Below are 16,660 nucleotides of genomic sequence, written 5' to 3' on the forward strand. Positions count from 1 at the left end.
ACAGACCAGCGTAAGAATTATAATAGTGATTATAAAGTTTGAAATATCGTAAGAATTACCAAAATGCAATACAGAAACACGAGGTGAGAAATGCTGTTGGAAAAATGGCACCAATAGACTCACTCGACACGAGGTTGCCACCAACCTTCAATTTGAAAAAAATGCACTAGCTGCGAAGCTCAATAAAATGAAGCACAATAACACGAGGTATGCCTGCAATTTATTTTTCAGATTCCTCTGCGGGATTAAAAAGTCTTTTTCTCATCGCATTGCCATGCTCCCTGCTCTTGGTCCTCTTTTCCATGTACTAGAAAATAAAAGGAAGGGGGAGAAAAGAGACAGCAGATTATATTACCATTTATATATCAGCTGAGTTAGATATTTTAAAATATTTGCAAAATAAGTTGTTTCTGCTGATAAAATTCTTATTTGTCTTTTATTTCACTGAATCTGAAATTGCAAACACAGTACAGCACCTACATCCTAATAGATGAAAAAATATTTACTGAATTAATTTCTTCCCCAAATATGAATTCAGGAAATATTTAAGATGAGTGAGTATTGTCCCTGTTTTTTAGGAACTCACGATCTATCACACGCATCTAACCTCTGCTTGAACACTTATAGTTATGAGGAGCTCACTACCTTGAAGGTAACCTCTTTCGCTGTTGGCCACTTCTACTTGTTCCGAAGTGTTTTTTGTGTTGAACCAGTGTTTCCACGTAAATTCTCCTACTGCCTATTTCTTCTTGCCTGCTATAATCTGGCAAATATCTGGTTACAGATGACCCACTTACTACCTCTTTTTTAGGCTGAACATTCCTGGCTTCCATAGAGGTTCACAGAACATGGCTTCTGCCTTCTAATAGCTACCAAGCACCTTTTATAAAGCGCTTTAATATCAATATTCCTGATAAAAAATATCACAGCCAGAATTAAATACAGTGCTCCACACAGTCTGATAGATGTGGGCTACAGTGGACCTACTAGTTCTTAGGACCTAGACATGTTATTTCTATAAATATTATCAAGAGTAAATGGCTCTTGGCAACCATATTATCCTATTAGTTCATGTGGAAACTTCTAGTCAGCTAAACTTCCCAGGATTCTTTTCATTATAAAGAGTCATCAAACGGATTCTCCCCAAATCCTACATTTCTGTAATTAGTTGGATCTAAATACAGTTTTCACCTGGAGGTTTTCAGCCTAGTATTCTGATCTGATCAGTAGGTTATTAAATAACAGGAAATACACAGCCTGGCACTTAGACAATGCACTCATTTAAAGCAGAGAAACTTGAATATAAGTGTTTTTACATGGATATATGTACAGGTTTATACACACCAATACAGACATTATTTTAAAGGTGAATGAAGGGTCCCTATGAAAAAGGGGAAAAATATAAAAGTAAATTCAAGTTGGAAAAACTAAGTATTGTGAACAGCTAGACATCAAAATCTTTTAGGAGCCAGAGATATGGGAAGAGGCCACAGAAATGAAATCGGTGATAGAGAGCTAACTAGAGACCTGACTGGATCCCCCGCCTCTGACCCCTGAGACAATGGTGTGGAGGTTCATGATCAGTACACCTTCGGGTCCTGTAACCTCAAATACAGGGAGCTAGGCTAGATGATCTTTAAGAAGTTTTCTGGATCTAAAGTTTTGATTGAAGAGTTATAACATAGCTTCTGGAATGATAGTTTCCGAAATTTTTTTCTTCCCCATCAAAGGACCACTTCAAATTACAGATGAAACACCAGGTCCCTTTAACCAAAATCATTCCTTTTATCTGTCATACATTAATTTTCTTCTGAAGATTTTTCGGGGGAAAAGGGCATTTCATTGCTTTAACAAGTTTTGGTTTTGTTTTTTTTTTTTAAAGGCACTATTCTAGAACATGGAGAGATACATACTCGGAGAAAAATATTTGATATCTGTCTTTAATCACATATGCTGGACTGCCCACCAGCAATCAGGTTGGGAGAAGGGTTTTAAGGGTAAATCTTCAGAATACTGTGTAGGTGGCCCCAAAAAACAGGTTAAAGAGCAAATTATACTCTATGTTAAAATATATGTTAAGAAAAAAAAAAAATATGTTAAGATATCCCCAAAGGGAGTCCAGATGGCCTCTGAATAAAAGAAGGAAAAGAAAAATATATGCATGTGATGTTATTCATAAAACTTCACTGAACAATGTAGATAGAATGGAAGCTCAATTAACCAAAAACTAAACCAAACCGAACAATTAAGAGGGACAAAAAGGACGCTGCAAAAGTAGTATTAGTGATTCTTTCAATAAAATGGGGAAGGGGGGGTGGGGGTGGGCAGTAACACAGTGGCAAAGAGAGGCAAAGGGAAACTGGCCAGGTCCTTCTAGTTAAAAGCTTCAAGGAATAAAGTACTCAAATGGCACATGAAGGAAATGGTAGAGGAGCACGTGAGAGCAGTAAATGGTAAACCAGAAAGCATTAAAGGCAGAGAGGAAATAAATGAGCACAGGTTCAGAGGACTGAAGCATGAAAGTACAGACAGAAAAACATCTATAAATCAGGTAATGAAGCAACATAAAAACCACATAGAGGACTTAGAAAATAAGTCAAGGAGAAAATCTAAAATTTATATGAAAACAAAGTAAGAAAAATATCTACAACATCCTACCAAACGGTCACTAACATCTCAGGACCACCTGGGAAGAAAATTTCATATAAAGATCTAATCACCACACCAATGGCAAAAATTATTGAACCATAAGAAGAAAAAAAAATCTAAATTTAGGGGAAAAGGCGATCAGACACAACAGAAAGCATGTGAGAAATAAATCGCTGCAATGAACACCACAGCGTGGGCTTCGTTTTCCCATAATCCTTATGAAAACCAAACAAAGCCCTAGGTTCAGCTTTCATATAAACTAGCTTTACCAGTGAAGAAAAACTCTTGAAAAATCAATTTAAAACACTTATACATGTACATGTTTGTGCAAAGAAAATGATGACCCTGAAGTGAGAACTCCAGAAAGTTCTTCAAACAGTAAAGACACTAGAAAGGGACTCTAGGAAGAGAAAAAACAAACAAAACCAAAAACCCCCAAAGCCTCAGATTGGAAAATACAAAAAACAAAAATATAGATGCTGGACAGCTTCAAATATTATAACTAATACCTTTCACCATGAGGCAAATAGGAAAAGAAGTTCAAAAATATGGAAAATGCAAAAAAACTGGAAGGCAGGTTTTTAATAGTTATAGATTTTTTAAGGTTTTGGACATAACACAACTCATGTGTGAAAACAAAGGGAATTAAATTTCTTTTCGAGGCACCTGGGTGGCTCAGTCGGTTAAGCGCCGGATTTTGGCTCAGGTCATGATCTCACGGTTCGTGAGTTTGAGCCCCATGTCGGGTTCTGTGCTGACAACTCGGAGCCTGGAGCCTGCTTCAGATTCTGTGTCTCACTCTCTCTCTGCCCCTCCCCTGCTCATGCTCTGTTTCTGTCTCAAAAATAAATAAACATTTTTAAAAAATTAAAAAATACATGTCTTTTCAAAGATTTCAAAAGCACTCTACTATATGCCCAAGTCCATGTCATGGCCTAACACCGAGTTTAGGAAATGAGTGTTTCCAATCAAGTCAAACTAGATCCCTATCTATGGCTGGTACATGCCATGGTTATAAACAAATTCACAATTTTAAACCTGTGAGGAGACCATGTCTGGCTCCCGCCATGTTCTATGAGGGAACAGGCCCAAAGTGTATCTCTTACCCGCTACAGGTAATAGCTGACTGTCCGAAGTCTTTCTGCTAAACAAACTCAACTTCCCAAACCTTGCAATTCATATAGGAGAGTTACAATGATTACAATAAGGAAGTTGTTTTCATTTACGTGCATGCAAAAAACAAAAAACAAAAAACAAAAATCTTAGCAATGTTCTGTCCCCAGAAAAGGCTTTTATTTCTCCTCTTGGTTTTAGGGGAGGATGTACGTCTAAAGTCAATTCTCTCTGTTATACTAAAATTCGGAATAAAAATTAATGGCAATATTGTAAAATATTGTTCAAAAATGTTCTATTCTACTGTTCAACCATATTTATTCTTTAACACTTTCCTTACCTCATTCTTCAAGCACTTTCTCATCTCCCGATCAAGATCATTGCAATGACCAAAAAATTTCAGAATGCTGTGCTAAAAGGAAGAAAAGGGGTAAAATATTTCATCCCACAACATGCTAAGGCCTCTGGCACACAGAATTTAAATACTTATTCCTACAGAAATGGGTTTAACGTGTCACCACATTGTTAATAAGCAAACAGGTAAATCACAGGTATGAGGTGTACAAATAAATGTACTTATCCTGGCCATCCTAAAGGAGAGATAAAAGCTCTGTAGGTAGAAATGAAAAACCAAAAGACTTTTCCTTACTAAAAGGGAAGCCTATTAAACTGCCAAAACCTCACAATGACAGAGTGTAAACAATTCTGTTTTCAAGTACCTCTGTCTTTAAGGGCATGTTAACATCACAGCACAATCCATCATCTACTACGGGCAGTGATGTCAAAGTGCACTGTGGCCATATTAACATGACCAGTAACTTCCTTCAATAGCAAACACTCTGTCCCACTGAAGAATTACCTAATAAACGCTGAGTGCCAACACTATTTTCTCATTGGCCTCCATTCAAAATGTCATCAAAATACATCAGAAACACGTAACACTATTAAACGGTCTATATGGACCACATAAATAAGCCACTAATCCACAATATCAGAAAATCTATGTCTGAAGTTCAAAGTCTGCTTTCTTTGAAAAGCAGAAATAAAAATCTCCTAGTGGTTTCAAGGCCTACGACAATGATCGTGGCAAAAAGCACAAATGCTCCAAAGCAGATCACGATGAAGGCTGAGGTCAAGAACACGAATTTTTAGTAGGGCCATAATTAGTGCGTTTGCACATCACGATTTTTAAGGGTGCCCAGGACAGCATGGTGATGGCCTAAAACGACATGCCATAAATGCTGAACTTGTAGTTATAATAGGCACCTGTTCCTTTTCTTTCCAATTAAGGCTTTCATGGAAACAGACAACACATAATTTATAAGCTATGCCCCTCGCTACTCCTTTCCCCCTGCCTCATCGCAGCTTTAAATGTCCTCTTCTGGTCCAATCAATGAATGGGTTGGTTTTTCTGGCAAGCATTTAAGGTAAACTGACATCTCCTACTGGTTGCCTAATGACCTTTTCAGAATAAGTATTTCTTGTGTATTTTTCCTCAACTATTTCTCTGACCACAGATGAACGGGAACAATGCATTTTCACACACTTTCTGGTGAGGCAGAAACAAAAGAAAGGATTAATGTTTAGAATGTAAGGCAGTATTTCACAGTTTAGTTCACAGTGATTCCTATCACCCCATACACATACATCTTTTGTTTAAATCAAGGACAACAGCTATTTTTTTTTGCTTTCACCCCAGTATTTAAGCCCAAAGAAATACACTCTTGTGACATCATGTGCAAAACAAACCCAAAGTGCCCCGCTGGACTTGGTAAAAGGAACACCCATGGACTGCAGTTCTCTTGCACACACAGAGCAAAGGCCTCCAGTGTGTGATGTCTGTTTCCAGAAAACCAAACTGGGCCAGTGATTGAATAAATGGGCAATCAATCGATATCTCGAAGACAAGGACTAGGGATACAGTAGTGAGGAAGGTGGACCTGGGCCCTACTCTCACAGAACACGGTCACAGAACAGAGTGAGTCAACGAACAGAGTGACTGTTATAAAACAGTTGTTCTCCAAGTGCAGTCCAGGGGCACCCACGAGTTCCCAGGAGCTCTCCAGGGGGTGTATAAGATAAAAACTAGTCTCCTGATAATCAAAGATCTTATTTGTTTTGTTCATTGTCATTCTCTCACAAGGCTACGGTAGAACTTTCCAGAGGCTGCTCAGAGGACAACATCACCAAAGACTGGACATGAGGCAGACAGGAGACTCCAGCTATATTCTATTAAGCCAGATACCAAGGAGAATTGCAAAAATGCAAAAATAATGTCATTCTTCTTTTTTTTAATGTTTATTTATTTTTAAGAGAGAGAGAGAAAGTGCACACGCGCACGCAAGCAGGGGAGGAGCAGAGAGGAGGGCGGACAGTGGATCCAAAGCAGGCCCTGCAATGACAGCACAGAGCCTGACGCAGGGCTCAAACCCACGAACCGTGATCACGACCTGAGCTGAAGTCAGAAGCTTAACCAACTGAGCCACCCAGGCTCCCCAAAAGCAATGTCATTCTTTTGACTCTGTCTTTTGTTTCAGAAAATAAGATCTTTTTTTGTGAAAAATTACTATGTTAACATGTACTGGATTTATTATTGTATTTTTACATACATTTACATTTTTTTAAATTTCTCAGTTTCAATTTCTACTTCAGTAAATATCGGTAGCTAGAGTCCACATACACAAAAGTTATTTGGGGTCCTCAAGAATTTTTAAGAGTGTATAGGAGTCCTGAGACCAAAACGTGTGAGAAGTACCTTGAAGTAGGAAATGGACTACGTATGGTGTTACTAGAGGACAGAGTGACAACGCCAAGAGAATCTAGGCCAGGAAAGGAGGAAATGAAGAGGCAAGGACACATTACAGACAATGAAACCTGGAGGATGATGAAACCTGGTACAGCATGCGGGGAAGAGGAGATAGTGAGGAGGGCTCCAAGATAAGCCAAGGACAAAGCAAGCCCAAAGCCTCAGAAGAGAGAAATGTGTGCCCCACACAACTGCAGAAAAGGTCGCTGGGGAGCGAGGGGAAAAAAAGAGTGCCGGAGGGTGTGAAACCCAAGGCTAAGTCGGGGCCATGTTCATGAGGTCCTGAAACAACACGAAGGAAGAAAGTGAGATCGCGTACCGCAGCAAAGGGAGCCGGTAGAGGGGAACGATGCCTGAACGTCGTTTGAACAGTCCCTCCTGACGCAGTGTGGAAAGTGAGCGAGGGTAGAGGAGAGGACAAACCCGTCAGGGGACCCGGTTGGCCCCACGAGGAGAACACTGGAATTAACTGGTGTTCAGAACAGACACATAAATCGGCGGAACGGACCAGAGCCCAGAAAGAGACCCAGTCATGTGTGGTCAACAGATTTTTGACCAAGGCAGCAAGTTAATTTAGGAGGGAAAGGCTGGTGTCTGCACAAATAGTGCTGGAAAAACAATAGCCGTAGAGAAAGGAAAACACTGACTCCTACCTCATACCAGACACAAACAGTAACTTGAAATGGGTCACCAACCTAAATGGCACAGCTAAAAGCCTGAAACCTTTGGAAGAAAAAAAGGAGAAAATCTTTGTGAGCAGGAAACACACAAAGATCCTTAGAATGCAAACAAACAAACAAAAAAACAAAAACAAAAACAAAAACAAAACCCCTCACAAACACTGAAAGAAAAACCTGGCAATTAGACTTCATCAAACTTAGAAACTGCTCTTTGAAGCACAACCTTCAGAAAGTGAAAAAGGATGCCACAGACTGAGAACATACTCACCACACGCTTGTCAATGTCTTCAATTGTCAAGACAGGGTCTTGAATGTCAAATGAAAACAAATTCTTAAAAGTCCATAAAGCAAACAACCCAATTTTAAAATATGGGCAAAGAAAATAATAATAATTAAATAAGTAAATTTTTAAAATTAAAAAAAAATAAACTATAGGCAAAAGACTATATGAATGGTCAACAGGCACATGAAAAGATGCTCAAAATCAGTCATCAGGGAAACACACTCTAAAACCAAATGGGACGCGACTGCACACCCACAAAATAACGTTAAATATCATTAAAATAACGTACAAATAAAATAACGTACAATGTATACATAACGTTAAAATAACGTTAAATAAAGACTTATGATATCAATTCTGGATCTACATGTATGCTGAAAAAAGTCTGTCTCAAGTATATTGTCACCAACAACGTTCTTTGAACAAAAAATATCTAACTTCACAGATCAGAGGTAGTACTTACTACCTGTTAGCCTTTAAATGTTACTCATTTAAATGATACATACTGGTATTATAATTTTATATATCTACAGTTTATGAATCTCATGAGGAAAACGCATCATGCAAAGTTAAAGAAAACCACAAATGCTCCTTATAACTGTCTCATGCATCAATTATATGAAAAAAGCTTAATATCTGACATCCATAAAAATATTGGCTTAATTGAATATATTCCAAAAATGGGTTTCCTTTCCATTTTGGTTTTAACCATGGAATTTTACTTCCATTCCACTAACAAGTAAGTAAACCTGCCAAATTAGGCCAATCATAATTTAAACCTAGCTAGTATCTAATTATTAAAAAAAATTTCAATCTCCTTTAAACACAGAATGATGGACATCAAGGAAAATCTTAGAAAATTCTTACAATAATTGCATTATGATCAGAAGAGTCAGATTAACGTAATCGTTCTAACATCCTGTAATTAAAAACAGGAAAGTATTTTATTGAAAGAACATGGGTTCTGACTGTTACGTATCATTTCAAAAGTTCCCTAACAAATGACCGTGCTTAATTTTTAGTAATCATGAATGGAAATGGTATCTGAAACATCACAGCATCAATTACTAATCTTTAGTAAGCTAAGATCGGCCATATTATCATTCCCCTTCCATCAGTGGAGGCAACATTGCACATCACTGTGTTGTACCTAAGTTTCATTTTTGCTTCATGGTCATTTTTCTGAACTCTTACATTTTTGTGACATTCCTTAAGCAAGTTAATCAAGACGTTGCATTCTTCAGTGTGCAAGTGTGGAGATAAGTCAGGATGCATCTTTAGGAGAAGGGATGGAGCGCAGCAGAGCGACCTGTGGATACAAGAGTGTCTTGAATATGTGTGACTGTACTTGTTAATGCGACCTAAAGCTACTTCACTAAAAACCTGCAGTGAGCTTTATCAGAAAGGAATGCTCACCTTAGGCAAATGATTAACCTTGAGCCTCAGCTTCCTTATCCAGCAGTTTAACAGATTCAGCAAGTTATCAGGTGTTCAGAGAACCTGCAGTTTCTAAAGAGGCCCAACCCTGGAAAGAAGTGCTCTAGCAGAAACAGCCAGCCTCTCTTAATAAGCCTGATTTCAATTATTTTCCCCACATTCCTGAAATGGATTACAACTCATTTTGTTCAGATGAAACTCTACAAAACAAGAGAACTGGTTTATTAATCCTTTTAAAATGTATACTCCTCTCAGAGGGTTAAAGCCCCATCAGTCTCACATTAGTGTGAATTAACAGGGACTGTTTTCTTCCTAACATCTGGCTGAGAAAATCTAACTAAACAATGAAGAGAAACAAAAAGCAGATGTGAAAAAAGTTTTTCAGTTTAGCAGATCTGTCCATAAAACGCAATTATTACAACGAAAGCAAGATGCTGAAATCCCAGAAATTAAATTTAAATGGTTCATTCACAAAGGAGAAAATCAGCAGCCAAGGTCAAAGGAAAAGCATTATTTTGAAGTGTTTGCTATAGTTATAGTGTTATAGCACTATATAGTTATAGTGTTATAGCATTATTTACCTACTCTTTTTTGTAACCTATTCTTTTTAACTTGGAAAAGATTACCAAAAGAAAGAACCAATGATTGCTTTAATCTTCTAAAAGGTTTCAAAAAAGACAACCTAAAATAATGACCTTAGGCAGGACCAAGAGTTCTTAGGTCAACAGCACAATTCATAAAAGAAAAAATTGGTAAAATCTTATCAAACTTAAAACTTTCTCGCTTCAAAAATATACCATTAAGAAAATGAAAAGACACAGGCATGGAAAGTAGAGCACAGGGAATGCGGTCAATAATACTGTAATATGCTTCTCGTGGTGAGCATTTCATGATGTATATAATAAATTTTAAAAAAAGGATAAGCCACACTTTGGGTGATGATGATGTGTCAATGTAGGTTCAGTTGTAAAAACACACAACTCCAGCGGGGGATGCTGATCACGGGGGAGGTTGTGCATGTGTGGGGCAGGGAGCACATGGGGCCTCTCTGTACGTTCTGCTCAATTTTACTGTGAACCTAAAACTGCTCTAAAAAATAAATATCCTACAAGCTGGAGACTAGGGGAAAATATTTGCAAATCATGTTTGAAAAAGGACTTGCTACCTAGAACATATAAAGAATGCTTACAAACCAACCCAACGTTTAAAATGGACCCCCAAAATGGGCAAAAGATTTGAACACTTCACAGAAGATGGTACAAAAATGGTTAATTAAGCACATAAAAAAATGCTGAACACCATTAGTCACAGGGAATTCAAACTAAAACCACAATGAGATACCACTCATTTCCACCCGAATAGCTATAATCAAAAAGTCAGACAATACCAAGCAATGGTTAGGATGCAGAGAAAACAGACCTCATGCATTGCTAATGAAAATGCAAAATAGGACACACTTAATTTGGCAGTGTCTTAAGGAGTTAAACACATACTTACCAAATGACCCCTGACCACGGAAACCGCACTCCTAAGAATATACCCAAAAGAAATGAAAACATAAAACCACACAAAGACATGTATGCTAATTTTGACAGCATTATTCATCATAGCCAATACTGGAAACAATACAAATGTCCAATAACCTGCCAACTGGATAAATAAATGCGGTATGCCTAGACAATGGAATACTATTTAGCAATTAAAAGGAATGCACGGACACAGGCGCCAACGTGGATGAACCTCAAAGCACCAAGCTGAATGAAAGAAGCCAGATTCAAAAGACTATATATGATTCCATTTATATGCAATGTGTAGAAAAGGCAAAATGGTAGAGGAAAAAAAGCCGATGGTTTGCCTACACCTGAAAGTGAGAGGATTATTTGTCACTGGCCACAAAGGAATACATCCGCGCGACGAAAGCATTTTAAAACAGGATTGTGGCAGTGGTCGCACAATAGCAGTTTACCAAAATCACTGAACTCATGGTGGGTGAATTTTATGAAATGTAAATTATACCTTCACAGAGCTAATACAAAAACGTTTGAGAATTTCAAACTGCCTATCTACTTTCCACTCTCAACAAGTCCTTACAAATGTCTAAACAAAGAATTCCAGAGCATTACAGTATCCCTACTATTTCAGAACTCCATTTCCAAAAAGACCAGTGGATCACTGTTCCACTGAGTGACTGACTACACATGCACACACCACAAACCACAGCTGACAATCCCAAACCAGGCAGCTATGCCCAACTAAGTCCTTGAGTCTCTGAAACACATTTGGAAATGCAGCCAAGTTCAAGTTTTGTTTGCCTGCCGCTGACTACGAAGTCTTCTTAATGACATAATCTTTTCCCTCAGAAAAATGAGGCCTCTTATGGTCTAGAAATTTAAGTCATCTAATGTTGTACTATTAAGTCACTTAGAAAATGTCTTTTTATTTTGTAAATGTGACAAAACATTTTCACCTCTATCAACCAAGTCCTCAGATTTGTGCTTTTACAATTTGGAAACAAGCTTATGATGTACTGAAATGACCTCTTTGATTGGCCCATTAAATACTTTAGAAGACACTTTGCGGCTGAGATAAATACGCCCACATTGTATATAAGTAGAAATGCATACATACCACGATGTATATTTTTCCTCCCTCCGTTACAAAAGTTTATGCACTGTAGACCCAGCCAGGGTACCAATAAGATAACTTCCTCTCTACTTAGTATCCTATGTAACTATGTCAAAGAAGAGAATGGTTTCATATAGTTTCCTTTTCCTATTCTTCTTGGTAAAAAACTAAACTACTACTTCTCAATCTACAGCTCTAAACACTGACCTACCTAATCCCTTACCTAACAAATTCCTTGCTTTACCAGTCATTCCCCCCCTTTCCTCCACCCCACCTTTTCAGTGAGATACCTTCTTCTTCTTTCCCTCTGTCCACCCTGTACCCACACTCTCTTCCAGCACCCGGCTGGCTGCGCCTCCCGTTGGTGCTTACACGGGGGTACTGCCACACTCACAGCTATAAAACGATGCCACTGTTCTCACAACACTTGCTGTGAGTGCTGATATCTTCCAGCAGTCATCTTTAAAAGCCTATTCTGGGGCGCCTGGGTGGCAGGTGAGCATCAGACTGCGGTTCAGGTCATTATCTCGCGGTTGGCGAGTTCGAATCCCGCCGTGATAGGCTCTGGGCTGACCCGCTCGGAGCCTGGAGCCTGCTTCGGATTTTGTCTTCCTCTCTCTCTGCCCCTCCCCCATTTGTGTTCTCACTCTCACTGTCTCTCTCAAAAACAAACATTTAGAAAAATAAAAAATAAAAGCCTATTCCAATGAACATTACTATAACTCAAAGTAATTTATGAGCTGAAGAAAACTAAATGTCTATTCCATATTCTTACTTTTAACATTCCTTCAAGGCCATGACTATATCTACATTATTAGTGTAGAAAATAATTTTTGAACACTTACCACACACTGGGCACAAGTCTTCTAATCCTTCCAATAACTGTAAATTCACTGGAACCATAAGAAATTGCCTTTTTGCACTTCAAGTATGCATTACTCACATTTTCGTATCAAAAATAAGTCCCAGGTCACATAGCAAGTGGCAGAGTTACTGCTACCCAGTGCAATCTCTAAACCAGGACAAATTATTCCCATGTTCGAAACAGAAAACTTCCCAGCAGTTTGTGGGTGAAATAAATTCAGATAGAAAAAACTATTTCCCAAAGAGCCTCTGGTTGGCTACGAGTCCAACAAGCACTAATTGCGGGTTCCAAAGAAGTCAATGTAACATTATCCTGCATTCCTAGAAACAGAGGGTCAGTCTACCTCAAGAAAAAGAACAATACTGTATTCGTCCTGAGCAGCCAAGTCCGGAATATTGACAATGTGAATATTCCTGGAGAGACTGCTCAGGATGACGACGGCTTTGCCTCTACTCTTAAACTCTTCTTCTCAGGATCCATAAGAAGCTATTAATGAAACTGGCAATATTTACCAATTTAGGGAAGCCCCCATCAGAGGTGACAGATAAAAGGAACAACCTGGTTAAGTAGGAGAAGCGATGGATCTGAAGGCAAAAGTTGTGGACTTATCTGTCCATAGGTTATAACACTTTGGTTACTTAATCTGACCTAAGTCTCTTCTTCCATAAAATGGTATTAGCTCTGGACCTGTATCTCTGAAGGGTCGTGAGGTTTAAAATAACATATGTGGGAGTATCTGAAATGGTAAGCAGTGAACGTGACATTTGCAAAGTATTATTTGTATATGTGAAATGCTCATCACATGACGGGAAAGGCTGAACTGAATCTGCAATGGTGTTCCCAAGGTATTTCTGAGGACAGGTCTGGAAACCAAAGAGTGGAAGACGCCACTTCCTGGAGCTGTCCAACAATGAAGCAAGCTGCAATGGGAAGTTCTCGGTTACCTGTCTTAATGTACCCCAAAGAGACTGGCTACATCAATTAAGGATGTCACAGAGTGTATTTCTGCACTGCAGTCTTCAGTTTCTTCTCAAATCGAAGTTCACAACTAAACGATTTTAACCTATTTTCAGAAATGAAATTCGCAATGGATAAACACTTATCACCACTAGGAAAATACAAAAAAAAATTCAAAAGGGTAATGCCAAAATAATTATGAACATCAGCAGCATTGATGAAACAAAGGTGAAGGGAACATTTGTGATTAAGACTTCACATGTGTGGGGGCGCCTGGGTGGCGCAGTCGGTTAAGCGTCCGACTTCAGCCAGGTCACGATCTCGCGGTCCGTGAGTTCGAGCCCCGCGTCAGGCTCTGGGCTGATGGCTCGGAGCCTGGAGCCTGTTTCCGATTCTGTGTCTCCCTCTCTCTCTGCCCCTCCCCCGTTCATGCTCTGTCTCTCTCTGTCCCAAAAATAAATAAAAAAAAAAAAAAAAAAAGCGTTGAAAAAAAAAAAAAAAGACTTCACATGTGTGTGTGTGTGCACTAAGAAAGAGGAATAAATTCCATTCACACTGTTATGATTTAGACACAAAACTTCAGTCCCACTTTTACACTGGCATTTAGAAAACACCAGGTTAAGTTGTCACAGTTAAAGGGCTTCCCTCCCCAACTCCACCCACTGCCTCTAGCATGCAAACATTTATACTAAAACAGATGCTGAAACTCTTTAAAAATGTTCAGTTGTGACAATAACTGGGTGATTGGCCCCTGCAAAGCAATTTTAACCTTTACTTGGGGTAAGCTGGGAGGACAGAAGCATATGGTACTCTCACTAAAGACATAAAGATTACAGTCTTATTCACCTGATTCTACCAAGACAGAGGTAAAATTTTCCTAAGGAGTATTCCATGATAGATTTCAACCACCAGGTGGCACAGTTTTAAAAAATAAGCCAAGAAGTAAGCAATACACGACCTCTAGTAAAGAAAAAGGAGTAAGCATTTTAATAACACCTCAGCAAATCTATAATCACGAGGAGGAAACCCCCTATTTTAATGTCACTTGTGTTTTCTTTCCAAAGATTTTGCTGTTTTGTGGCTGCACCAGAAAGAAATGTACTCTACAGCTGCAATTTCTAATGGCTTTTTAAAACAAAAAACAGGGGCGCCTGAGCGGCTCAGTCGGTTAAGCGTCCGACTTCAGCTCAGGGCATGATCTCACGATTCGTGAGTTCAAGCCCTGCATCGGGCTCTGGTGCTGACAGCTCGGAGCCTGGAGCCTGCTTCAGATTTTGTGTCTCCCTCTCTCTCTCTCTGCCCCTCCCCTGCTCGCACTCTGTCTCTCAAAAATAAACATTAAAAAAAGTAAAACAAATCCAGAAAAGTCCCTTGTTTAGAGTTTGAAAAATCTGTTCTCCAGGAAAAACTGTAAACTTAATACACAATGCTTTCTACAACATGCATTTTTTAAGGCCTACTTTCAGAAAGCCCTGGAATTAGTTAAATTAGTATTTCTGCAACTATTTCAAACTATGCACCATATTCAGCAGAAGTAGCAGACGCAGCAAGGTACCGCCTACCCTACAGTCTTCTACTTATCACAGTTGCAAAGGGACCAAATCTAAACATCTGCTATTGAGTGACTAGTGCTCCCAAACACAGACCATGCCCCACTGCTACCGAAAGGAACCCCTGGGCTGCCTGGGGGAAAGATCCGTAAGGCTCTCAAGTTCCACCACATAGTTTCCTAAGGAATGGAAGCTGCAACTCTCCCTGAACAAACAACAGTACTCAGCAGGTGCTGGGCATTCTGCCAAATCACCTGAATTTCAGAGAAAAAAGAACCAGTCCATATACCTCAAAGAACGCACAGGCTAGTGAGGGAACGTTCTTGTAAATGCACATAGTAAATGCCCAATCAATGCTTGCCAAATGTTGAATTCAGGATTATTGTAGAACTGAGAATTGGTTCACACCTCAACATAGTTAACAACAACAACAAAAGAATGGAAATGAGTGAGGCTCATTTTAAATAAACTAAACACGTGCAGAAGCCTGTATGTACAGGAAAGGAGATACATGGGTGTCACAACAGAATTCCTTCGCCAGCGCCAACCTCTTTTATGCAGTTAAGGTTTTAAATGAAAGTTTCCAGAACGCGGGTTTACTTAAGACTCTTCATTAAGCACCTTGCGTGAACCTACAAACACGGTAACTTTTAATTCCAAAAAAAGGGACCCGAATGTCTACCTTCCCTGCAAAGTGTACTAATGGGGGTCTCCATGGATTCTCGCTTCGCAAGACAGACTGGTGGCAACTTTCACTGCAGCTGAGAGGTGCAGCTACATGCAATTTCTAACTCCGAGATGATGATAATAATCATGCGATTCATTGAGCGCTCACCGCTCCTAGTGTCAAACGCTGTGAATGGCTTCCCTTCTGACCATCGATGCGATGGGTTGTACCCATTTTACAAGCGTGGAAGCCGAGGCTCAAGGAGGGGAGGAGCCCACCCCATCCCCCGCCCAGGTCACTAGGCTCGCGAGTGGCGAGACAGACTGCAGCGAAGAGAGAACGGTCTAGACCAAAACATTCTCTAAACTACCTCGGCAACTGCCTGCGGGTGGAAGGGCCCGGACGCGCCTCCAGCTACAACCGCAAAGCCCCCCGCGCGGTGGTCTGCCTCGGAGCAGGGCGAGCCACGGCCGCCCTGAGGACCAGGGACCTGACCTTCAAGGTCCCTACCTCCGACAGGGGCAGGAAGGGACACGGCGGGGCGCGCGCGAGCAGGGCACGAGAGGAGGGACAGGTGGGTGTCCCGCGGCCTCCCAGGACACCGCGGCCAGGAAGAGAGCGCTCCTCGGAACGACCGGGACTCCTGAGACTCACCCGACTCGAAGCCACACAGGGAGGACTGAAGTGACAGTCACCAGAGAAGACTCCCCATCCAAAGGCCGGCGGCCTGGGCGTCGGAGTCGCAGCAGCTCCGGGTGGCAAAGTCGCCCGCGCCCTCCACAGCTGACCCGGCTCGGCGCGGCCAGCCCCCGCTGCTCCCGGCCTCTGAGGCGCATGCGCCACCCGGCCTGGACGGGCCCATTTGTGGGCGCTGGGGGGAGGGAGAGCGAGTGCACTGAGGCACGGCCGGGACTAAAAACAGCAAACCAAGCCAACAGGCCAGATTTCGTGGCTGAGCTTAACTGCGTTTAACTAATGGTCTCTACCAACAAGAGTGATGCGGGGACTTGGCGAGTTTCACTTCTGCC

General features: G+C 40.4%; 1 protein-coding gene across 4 annotated transcripts in view; it reads right to left on the minus strand.

Annotated features, from left to right (window-relative positions):
• Positions 1–203: 203 nt before the first annotated feature.
• The window catches only part of CMC2 (C-X9-C motif containing 2), a 16,559-nt gene continuing 102 nt past the window's right edge, over positions 204–16,660 (minus strand). The window contains exons 1-5 of one of the 4 annotated variants that reach the window (XM_049622612.1): positions 16,287–16,334; positions 10,466–10,496; positions 8,726–8,840; positions 4,103–4,174; positions 204–307 (exon numbers count right to left, since the gene is read on the minus strand). In XM_049622612.1, the coding sequence (XP_049478569.1) occupies positions 221–307; positions 4,103–4,174; positions 8,726–8,806 (240 nt within the window). In that variant the 5' untranslated portion in view covers positions 8,807–8,840; positions 10,466–10,496; positions 16,287–16,334 and the 3' untranslated portion in view covers positions 204–220. Of the gene's footprint in view, positions 308–4,102; positions 4,175–8,725; positions 8,841–8,947; positions 9,131–10,465; positions 10,497–16,002; positions 16,216–16,286 lie in introns of those variants that run through there. The other 3 variants (XM_049622609.1, XM_049622613.1, XM_049622611.1) reach the window with 3 other exon arrangements.

Source organism: Panthera uncia, assembly GCF_023721935.1.
Source record: "Panthera uncia isolate 11264 chromosome E2 unlocalized genomic scaffold, Puncia_PCG_1.0 HiC_scaffold_20, whole genome shotgun sequence".
Lineage (NCBI taxonomy): Eukaryota > Metazoa > Chordata > Mammalia > Carnivora > Felidae > Panthera > Panthera uncia.